The following is an 11,323-nucleotide window of genomic DNA, read 5'->3' on the forward strand; positions in this document are numbered from 1 at the left end:
GTCCTCCACAACTAGACTGAAGAACAAAAGGACAGCAACTTGTCTGTTCCCCTTCCCCCAATTCCCCAGAGCTGTTCCCATCACCCAATTCCCCAATTAAAAAAAAAAATCTTAAAAAAAAAAAAGATCTACACTAGGTTTTCAAATTCATAATAAATATAGTAACACAGCTATTCAGTATCAGGTGGTACTTTTCTTTTTCTTTTGAAAAATGTCATAAACCTGCGTTATCACACTCTTCTCATATGTAAGTATTGTCTTCTGTGAGTTCACTGAGCAGAATAGTGGCCTGAGGGAAGAATCAGCACAGCAATAGTCCACGTTTTTATTACTCTATTTCCGTAAAATGCGATAATATGACTTATTGCTATCCTATATGTATATTCGGTATTGTTATTGTCAGGTCTCTGAAGTGGAGAAAGCTGATTTAGGCCTGAGACACACGAGCAGTAGGATTTTCATTATCTAAGAATTTTCTGATGTATTCTCTATAGTGCAAACATACCATGGACACTCTGCCCGCATAGGACATTAGGACATTTGCCTTTTTCTTTGTAAAATAACCATCCCAGCAACCACACTCCTTTTCAGATTAAGCATTTGCCAGTGACTTCTTTCCTTCCAAATAAATTACCTAGTTAGGGACTGTAATAAAATATTGGAACACACACAGTAACCCTGTTCATCAATTAGTAATTGTTAACTCTTTAAAGAAACATATTATACTATTCGTAAAAACTAAGCTGCATCCACAGTGGACAATGTATGCCACAACAGAAGATCAGAGAGAGTTATTCCCTATACATTTAGGAGAAAAATGGTTGATCTCTAGTTTTTAACTTCATGTAGCACACATATTTGGTGACCATTCTCGAATATACCTTCCTCAGATAAGAGCTTTCAGGTGAAACATAGATGATACAACACTTGCTGGATATGCCTTTCATTTTTAATTTGGTACCAGAAAGAGAAATCCATGAGACATGCTATTGATAAGCAAGTCAATTAAATCTAAGAGTTTTCAGAACATTTACATCCTCAAAACCACTAGCTGAATCTGCTCTGTGCTCTAACTCCTTGCAACTCAGAATGTGGCCTGTGGTCCAGCCACATCTGCCTTGACCTGGCAAAGTGCACAATTTCTGAGTCAGTTTGGATCATAAAGCTAAGCTTACATAATCCACAATCCCCATTTTTAAAATCTTCCCTTCTTCAAGTTATCCAGGTGCTTTTCAATCAAGGAAAAAAAAAATCACTTGATAATCCTTTTCAAAAACACTTTCTTTGTCCTAAGACAAAGCTTTCAATATCGCCTGTGAATAAAGTGCTGGAAAGCACACATTTGGTTCAGTGTTAGAAAGGAATTTGGGATTGATTTCTGGAATGCAAACAAGTGTAAGTTACCAACACTGTTACACAGGAATAAGATGACGAGGCTGAGCTTAATGAGGATCAGTTATTCCCACCAAATACTGCGCGGGCACTTCCAGTTCTATAAGGCACTGCAGATGCCATGAAATCTCCATGCCAGACAAAAGCAGAGCAGCCAGCGGGGAGGCGAAGCAACATGTTCTGCTGGCCCATGCATGTGTCCCCAAGGTCATGGGGTTCCCTGGAGGCTGCTCGAACAGGCTGAATCATGAATGGAAGTCAGCCTCATCTCAAAGTCCTGGAAACTCCTACACTCCCAAAGTAATCACAGAAAGTAGCACATGAGTGACCGCGTTATGACACCTCACTCTTAATACCTACGAATCAGGAGATGGCATTGCTCTTTTTACTGGGCTAAGTGTTTACGTGTCCACGTGAACAGAGCAAATTAATACAAGAAGACAGCCTCACATAAATCGACATTCAGATCAGTAGTGGCATTTGCTTGTTTCACAGGAAATACTACGGGTTTCAAAACATCGTTAGACCTTCAGGGGAAGAATATTAACACAATAACAACAACAAAAACCCTTCAACTGAAAGAATTCTCTAGCTGGGATACTATTATAAGTTCTACAGTCCCTCCATTATCTGTTCTTGTGCAAGGCCAGAAAAAATACTGTCACCAATTTAGGAGAATAACAGGCTTTGTGTCATAGTGGATTTGTGCCAAAATAGTAAATGTGCTATTGTCTTTTGTTTCTGTTTTTGTTTAGTGAAAGTGGGACATAAAGTCTAGACAGGGGCAGAAGGAGGAGAACATGCATGGGAGTACCATTCTGGTGGCATTAGTCTCACCGGGATACACATTATTTTAACAGTTACTACTACAGCCAGGGCTCTTGGGCAAAATAATTCTGATTCCCGACATGGACTCTGGAAGCTTCTAAAGGACAAGTACATGTCATCTTTCATTGACTACATTGATTGTAATTAGCAGTTTAAATCAAAATGCTTATTCCTAAAAGATAAGAAAGACCTCATCACAGCACCCAGCACCGCATGGTCACTCTATAAGCATTTGCTTCCTTCCCCTCTCTTCCTGCTCAAGTCAATCCAGCAAAAGTCTTTTCCCCAAAAGAGAGGCAGCAATGTTCAGAAAGGCGATTTCCAGGATCAGGATAAATAAACCACAGAGACATTTCAGACGCAGGCTTTCGTTTCCAGTGGTGCTGCCAAGAAACAAATGACTTACCAGACTTTAGATCCCCAATAATCTTAATCAATCCTCAGAAGCCCATCCAATCAATAAAGTCTCAAAATAAAAGCAGTCCTCTTATTGTGCACATCTAACTTCAAGACAAGTCCCTTTCCAGCCTGCTGAAACCCCAATGTTACTTCCGTATTGATATTTGGGTGCTGCCACTGTCCAAAATAATTACATAATCAAAGTGCCATTTAGTTTTCCTTATATATTACAGGAAACAAGGTCAAGTAGAAAGGCTAATCCTTCAAGCTGTGTAGGCCTGAGTTTGAATGCCAGCCCCTTTACTCATTAATGGGACTCCTGAGAAAAAAACTACTAAACCAAAATCTGAAATTGACCTCATGTAAAAGTCACTGAGATTACCCAGCAAGCCTGGGGATGCAAATCTCACTGGGTTGACGGAAGGACTAAGGAATATGGTATCCGTGCACCACCTGGCACCTCTTAGCACCAAATGGGTACCCAGCAAATAGCTTCCTGCACCATCCTTCCTCCTTTTTACTGACTCAAAATTGCTGACATTATGTGGTCTCTCTCTGTAAGGGTAGAAAAGAAAAAAAAAATTGGCTGAATAACAAAATCACAGCTATAATAACAACTGGGGTTTATATTTTGAGGGGTGCTAATACATCCCTGAGTAAAGGGATTTTCTAGTTTACAAATGACTAAGAAAAGTCAGCCTCCCGCATAGAGATCACAGAGTTCTAGGGATCTGTGCTCCCCTCCTGTCAATCTCAGTTCTGTGCAGAGAATAAACACCTCTGCTTCCGTTCAGCTCTCCTTTCTTTATGTTGCACCCCAGCTAAAGAGCTTCGCAGGGAAGAATTACATTGCCCACTCTGAGTTGCTATAACAACACAGTTGCCAAAACAGCAGGCAATCTGTGGGAGCCAGAATAGCTTCTCATAGATACTGTCTGACTTTGCTCCTGGAGCATTCTCTTTGTCTGGTAAGGGACCTGGTGGAGGCAGCCAGGGACCACCGGAGCCACATGCTAGTTAAGGAGATGAAGAGGGGTTTGGAAAATTGCTGGGCTTCTCACATACGCAGAATCCCAATGCCTGTGCTTCCGATCTTCTAAAGAGTCTTCTCACTAACGAGGAAACAAATGATGTCTTGACACTATTTGCAGAATTGTGTACTACCCGTTTCATGAAGTTGAGGTCTTTTCCTAAATAACGAGCATTTCAGGGCAGTGAAAAGAATGCTGCCTGATTCTGAAAAAGTACGAAGCCTGTCACCTGGGAGAAAGTAGGAACTAAAACGTCAGGTTGAGAGAGAATATGCCAATGGACAACATGGATAACAATAGAACCCTGACCCTAACTTCTATACAAACCAGTCTAGGGGGCCGGCACACAATCATGGCAGCGACTGGCCCAGGAGGGGCTTGATTAATAACTGACATCTTCCCTATTTTTTTTGTCCATGCAATCAACTCAGGACCAACCAGCGGGAGCCAAACATGCTCCCCCAACCAATCATATGAGATGCTCTGCTTCTCATTAGCCTGCCTCTCGCTTCTCAAGGCCAACAACCACCAATCAGCTTACCTGAAACCTCTTTTTACACGGAAAAAACTTTCCCACTCCCCTGACTAGTTTTGAGTCTCTACCAAAGTCAGGTGATGGAGACTGATTCCCTTGCCATAGCAAACTGAATGCACAGCCTCCTTTGGGTGGCTTTTGCCTATTTCCATAAGACCTACCTGTTTGTTCTTGTGGTATCTACTGTCCTGACCAAACCATGTTTTATGATTTGCAGATCTGCAATGCTAAGGACTATGGGAACTTAACCATTGGAATGCACAGAGGCCTCTGGGTAACCCTAAAATCTGCCTAAAATGTGCCCTCAGCAAGCTTCCAGATTCACCGACCCATCGGCAACCATCCTTCTTCTGCTTAATGGCTCCAACCATAACAAAGAATTACTTACAGTCACAGAGTAACTAACCATCCTAGTGTGCCCAGAACTGCCCCATTTTTAGCACTGAAAGTCTTCCATACACCCCAGGAAACCTCAATCCTGGGCAAACCAGGACAGCTGGTGACCCCACGAGAACTCTCAGTGTGCCATGCCCTTCTGACTGGACCACTGCAGACGTAATTTGCTCTGCCCGAAATCCCCTCTTACCACTGATGGGTTATCAGCCCAGCGAGCTCCTCCCCGTCTGCCAAGCCCCTGCCTAAATGCCTACTCCTAGAATTAGCGTCTTCGACAACAGCGCAGGGAGGCCATCACTCCCTCCTGCTTGCCTGCCACGCTATCGCCTGTATGTTATTTTGTACATGTCACGTGGCATAGGAATGATTGGTTATGGTGTTTAGACCCTACACAATAAATTCCTCGCAGGCAGGCAGGCAGGCGCTGTATTGTATTCATCTTTGGGCCCCTTCACTGTCATCACTGCATCAAGCCCATGTTAATCGGGCTCAAGAGTAAGTGAATTTGTGGGTGATTAAATGGCTTAGCTATTTATTTAATTAATATATGGTAATAATTATTATTTATTATTGGATTACTGAATATTAACAGGTTAATTATTTATTGATGAACTAAATTAATCCTCACCAAAAAAAAGAATCCCAAAGCTCTAGACTGAGCTGAAGGGACAGCTTATATATACGTGGAAGTCAGATGCCTTACAAGGAATATATTCATTTATGCATTTCAATTGCCCCAATTATTCACCTACCTCGATCTGGGTGGTGTTGTCCTGCCCGTCATCCAGGAGCAGGTCTGTGAAGCCCCTGGGCTCTGGGGAGTCCTGGCCTGTGCTTGCTCGGTTTGTGTCCACTGCCTTGAGGGTATCTGAGTTCCTTTTCCACCGGTGGCTGAATGCATGTGTGTCCACTTTCACCTCCTCTTCTGTTTGTGGGAAGGTCTGAGCAACTTGATATTGCCAATCTGTTTGAAAAGAAATAAAATAATGAGCGACTACTTGCTATGAATCTTGCACATGCTCTCAACTTGGGCAGAGCAAAAAATTCTGCTAGTCATGAAAACAGAAAACTAACCCAGAACAGTGAATCTACTGAATTGTAACATTTGGAACTGGTATGCACATCTCTGTGTAGGATGCAATTTTAGGAGACACCATAGGTCATGACAATGGTTAATGTACAGATCCGGCAGAGTCCCGAAAACAGATGTGCAGCCCTAAAGCAATGCATTTTTATTCCCTTCCCTCCCCACCCTCCACACACACACTTCATAAACATTTCCCAGTTGTTCTGAGAAAACAAGCTCCACTCAAAATCCAGGAATGAAAACCAAGTGATCCTCAGTGCATACAAAAATGAAAGTCCGACATTATTAACTTGTGAGCTTCTATGCATTTCACATGAGTTATGCTGAGCAGCAAAGGGGCAACGACTTGCTTGAATCGGTTAAATAACACATGGAATGATCTCCATGTAAATGTGCTAACCTGCCTCATAGCTCACAAGCCAGACTTGGTTCATTGCCTAACTCACGTAATAAGCAACACCCTCAGGAGGCATCACAAGTGCTCGCAGTTCTCACCTTGGAATCTTGTCAGGGTGGGAAAGAATGAAAGTGAGAGGCACTTAGAGAAATGGATGGGAAGGCAAGGAGATCAAATCACAAAAGTATTTTCAAGCCATCTGCAGGGACTGGCCTTGCTGACCCAGCTCAGCCTATTACAGGAGGGAGAATTAGATTGAATCATCACTCCTACTCTTTCATTTCAATAGGTCAGCAGCTGAAGGTGTACCCCAAGTGTGGGGAATTCAGCTTCTGACTAAGAACAGCCTTCTTCTATGCAACTATTACCAAAAGATATGAATGGACAGGCTTTATACCTGGCAGAATATGAGCTCAAAAAGGGTTTAAGAGAGCTGTGATTTAATTATGGCTGTGATGTTCCCCTCAATACAAGAGCATTCTAAGAAACCAAAATGCGTTTAATGTGGCTGATAATACCATTGAATCAGCTACGCAGAACTCTAATAACTAAGGAAAGGCTACCACTATTCATCATAGGCAAATGCTCTAAAATATCTGCCTTTCAACTTGGAAAGGTGCCAGTAACTCTTCTAAACAGAGAGACTACTCTTCGATTTCACCGTGAACTTAAAAGGCATCCCACTGCCTGAGGCCTTAGTGGATATAGCCTCGAGAGAAACGCTACCATGATGTTGGCAAGCTAGAACTTTCCATGGGCTCATAGACTATTAGAGCTTAAAAGAACCATGGAGAAGGAAACAGCCAAGAACTCCACAGAGAAGAATCCAAAAGCCATAACAATGTAGCACTGTGTTCAATTCATAGAACGCTGTAAGGCTGATAAAAACTCAGGTACATAAAGGGTTGATCATGGTCCCCTCCCATCCTCCACTATAGAAAATGTTTCTTTTTTAACACTCTTGTTCCCACTGGTCATTGAACAGTGCTCAATAAATGTTTGTTGAATGAATGAATGAGTGAATGGATGAATGAGTTTTTGAGTTTCTTTGGAGCAAGAATAGCAGGATCAGGCAGAATTAAATAATGGAAGAAATACTTTACAAGGATTCAGGAGACCTGGTGTGGAATTCTTCCTGTTAGGGTTGTTGGATTTGGTTCTAGCATAATTTACAAAACTCTTTGTGCTTTAGTTACCCTATACGTGTATTTTAAATGGGAATGAAAATATGTTACCAGCAAAAGCAGACAGCTTTTCCTGAGGATGTGTCAGGCTCTAAGACCTATGATTCTAGGCAAAGCTACAGAAAGCACTTTTATTTGCTTTATTTATATACCTGGCCTCATTACCAAAAATATATGAGGCAGCTTACAACAAAAGTAAGCAATAAAAGTTTACGACAGCCAGATTGAGATCTCCCAGCACACACTTAGGTTAACCTTAGAGTTGTGCGTTGGCTTTGCACTAGGGTGGTAGCTATCTGAATGCAAATGATCATGAAGAACAATTGAAAATCTATACAGGGTCCTTGTTAGAATGTCAACCTAGATAAGAAATGTAGCAAATGGAATGCAATTAATGGATTAGATATAAAAACAGTTTTTTTAAAAAATCACATAAAGGGGAATGGCTTGAACCAGAGGTTTGTCAGTCGTCTATAATGTATGTAAATCAGGAAAAGTATACTGAAAACATCAAAGAATGAGTCTTTCTTAAAATCTTCAAAACAGAACTTCAAAGCAATGCTGGATTTCTTTGAAATGGGTATTATTTTTGGATATTAGTTCCCTGATATTAATTGTACCATTATCCTTTTAGATATTGAAAGCACAAGACAAAAGCATAGTACTTTCCATGACTCCTGTTAGGACAGTAATGTCACAGAGGCAAGATCCTGGCAGGGCAAGGAGTAGACCAAACCACTGCATTGGGGGAGCTGGCTGTATAAGAAGTCTCTTTCTCAACTTCCTTGAGTCCCCTTTCTCATTTTCTCCCTGCTTTCTTACCATAGAAAACAAATGAAGAGACACTTCAAAACTTAGGGATGAGAGAGTCCATATTAGCTGCTGATAAGTTAATTAGACAAGGAGGCCCTTAGACTGGGGTGTTTCTAATACCTTAGCAGCCTACATAAGCAAACCCAAACCTAAGCCTATACATGCTTAGGTAGGTGGAGAAATCAAAACCTAAGGACAACCAATCACAAACAGCCAACCTGGCTTTCCTGAATCAGGCAAATGCTTAAGCTGTAGCCAATCAGTTAGTTCCCTTGCTTTCGTCCATCTTGACTCCATAAAAGTCTCTCCCCTAGCACCTGTCCTTGGAAGGCTCCTAACCACTTATGGTTTGGCACTGCCCGATTGGAATTGTTTTTTCACTCAGGTAAATAAACTTAAAATTTTTAATATGCTGCACTTTATCTTTTAATACCACCTAAGTTAAAGTTTGGGAAGTTGGATTAATGTGTCAAGCTCTTGTTTTTGAGGTGGCCATTCAAACCCGTTCTTTAGAAGTATTATTGGGGTAGATAAATTTAATAGACAGGTAGGCCTCCAATATGAAATAAGAATAAATGCTTACTCTAGCCAATACAAGGGTCAGTCCCCAGACAGCTGTGGATCTTTGGTGTTTTTGTTTTTTGTGTTTTGTTTATTTTTAGCAGTGTTTTATGTTTTGTTTTGTTTTTTCCCCCTCTTGCTTTACTCTCACATTAACACCTATTACAGATGTTGATTGGTTTGCTTCCATTGTGGACAGGCTTGTTCTCCTAGAATTTGCTGCCTTAAACTTTGTAAACTTATCAATGGATCACTTGCTGGCTCTAATTGTACTTGCAAAGTTTAAACAGGATTTAAGGAAGGACCTGAGGGTTTTCTGATGAGAATATTTGTGAGGTGTAGGGCCTGGCTTCCTTGAATTTTCTTTTGGTTACTATGTTAGACCTAATTCTTTTTCTCTGGTTATGTTATGAATAAGCAAGACTACCTGATCATGCATAGAGGAAACGTTCCTATACACTCATAGTTCAGTAGTACATGGTTCACCAAGCCTGAAGTATGAAATTGGCTTAGGGTTTGATCCCATTTCAGTATGATTGTTAAAGAAGATAAAACAAGTAAAAAATGGATGTTTTCCAGAAATAAAGACTGAAAAAGTGGCAAAACCACACAGCCTGGTTATCTACATTGTAAATTATTCCTATACTTCATGGGCTTTGAAACTCATAAAACATTTTAAATCACCACCAAAACAAATCATTCAGAGGCAAGAGGAAGGAATATATTCAATATGTAATATAATTTTCCCCGTCCCAGCTGCAGGGAAAACAAAAGCAACAGGAGGGATCTTTGAATCATCTGGTTGAACAGATTGCTTGCTTTCTGTCCACTGTATGTTAATTAAACCACCAAAGGAAAACACTCGAAGATAATTTCCTCCAACATATTTTGCTATAGTTGTTAATCACATACCTCATGGAAACATTAAATATATCTAATGCCTCCCATTTGGATATAAGGAGAGAAAGCTTGAAGACATTTTTGTATATATAACATATTGTGAATTGATCTTAACACCCCCCTGAAGTATTTTATTCGATTAAAATCGCCGATAAACTCTTACTGAAGAAGGTACTTCATTTCATTTCAAATAGAACATCACTATGAAACCCAATAATGTCTACTTAATGAGAGTAAAACAAGAAACTCATGTATATGCTCATATTATTCTTTGCAAACCTTGCAAGTCTCTGTGCCATCATATACTATAAAATGAAATAACTTAAAATAAAATAAAAACTACAGGAAAGAAAGCTGTGCTGGTCTGGATATGTTTATATTTGTGTGTTACCCTACCTATTTTATTTAAATACCTTGCATTTAATTAGTATAATAGTTAACATGTTGAAAACATCTTTAACCCCATTTCTTGAGTCTCGCATACAAATTGCACACACCAATACATGTTGAACCACCAAGAAGTAACTACATAAATTGCTGTGCATCTTATGTAATTAGAATCCATCAAGACTGCACTGTTTGACAAGCACTTTGGTCTGCACTTTACAAGGGAACGGAATCACCCCTGTGAGTCCTCTGCAGAAGCATTAAGAGGGTTCACTGCAAACAGATTTACTGGCTAGATTCATCTGAGAGTAGATGAAATTATTTGGCTAAGGTAGACTGCCTTATGGCTTTGCACTTCAAGTTATTACGGAAGTGAAGAGGAAATTCTATGCGCATGGTTATGTTCTTGGTTATGTCCAATAATGAAGTGACAATGTGTAGACTTTGAGGCTCTGATGGATAGCACTACAGAGTAAGAGAGCCACAGAAGAGGAATGTTTTGTCGAGCAGTATTAAAGAGGTGGAGTAGGACTTAGACATCATATTCTTTATAAGCTTCTCATGTGACTCTTTGTGGCCCCTGGTTGAGGGCCACGGCTCCACGTTCCTTAGGTCACATCTTCATTTTCGTTTGCCTTCTAACTGGTCTTACTGTCTTCCACCTCTTCCTTTTCCAACCTTTTCTCCACCTACGACCAGAGATACATTTCAAGTTTATTCACTTCTGTCTTCTGAGTAAAACCTCACATGGTTCCTTAACACCCACAAAACTCTACAACACTCCATGCTCTTGTTCCAACCACTCTCCCGTTTCTTTGACTCCCCATCATGCCCTGTACTCCCACCACACAGAATTTCTCCATAATCTCTGTATCTATCATGAATATAGTTACTTTTGTATGGAGGAAAGCACTTCCTCACCCCAGACTTTGGGAAATCTCACAACTCCTGCAAGATGCAGCTCCAATATTATTATAACTTGTTAAATGAAGCTCCCCTTCACTCCCCCAGGCAGAGCTAGTTGAAGTTTCTGCTATAATCCAATACCTCTTCTATCTGACTCTTTAAACACCCTTTGCCTCCCTCATCTGAATTTGAGATTGTGCAGAAAAGAGTTAACACAGGAGGCCTGAGACTGCCATCCTTAGAAAACCTTGTTTGCAAAGCTCATCCTTGGCTGGCATTTGGGAACTTGGGTTTAGGGAGGGTTCCCATCATCCCCTAACAGATAAGAGTGGTTCACTGTGGCTAAACTGTTGGGGCAAACAATATGGTTTACACTGAACACCTGCCTTCCTTCTGGAAGTCTGGAATTTTGGGACATGCTAGACAGAAGGTGGTTATGTGAACAGCTCCCAGTGAAACCTTGGGCACTGAGTTTCTAATGATCTTCCCTCATTGACAATATTTCAC

The 11,323-nt window shown here is 40.7% G+C and overlaps 1 protein-coding gene across 1 annotated transcript in view; it reads right to left on the reverse strand.

Annotated features, from left to right (window-relative positions):
- PLXDC2 (plexin domain containing 2) overlaps positions 1-5,582 on the reverse strand; it is a gene marked incomplete at its 5' end in the record, with an annotated part of 245,593 nt that extends 240,011 nt beyond the window's left edge. The window contains one exon of the mRNA XM_019630832.1: positions 5,334-5,582. Coding sequence (XP_019486377.1) covers positions 5,334-5,582 — 249 coding nt within the window. The remainder of the gene's footprint in view (positions 1-5,333) is intronic.
- Positions 5,583-11,323: the final 5,741 nt, after the last annotated feature.

This window comes from Hipposideros armiger, unplaced genomic scaffold (genome assembly GCF_001890085.2).
Source record: "Hipposideros armiger isolate ML-2016 unplaced genomic scaffold, ASM189008v1 scaffold_951, whole genome shotgun sequence".
Lineage (NCBI taxonomy): Eukaryota > Metazoa > Chordata > Mammalia > Chiroptera > Hipposideridae > Hipposideros > Hipposideros armiger.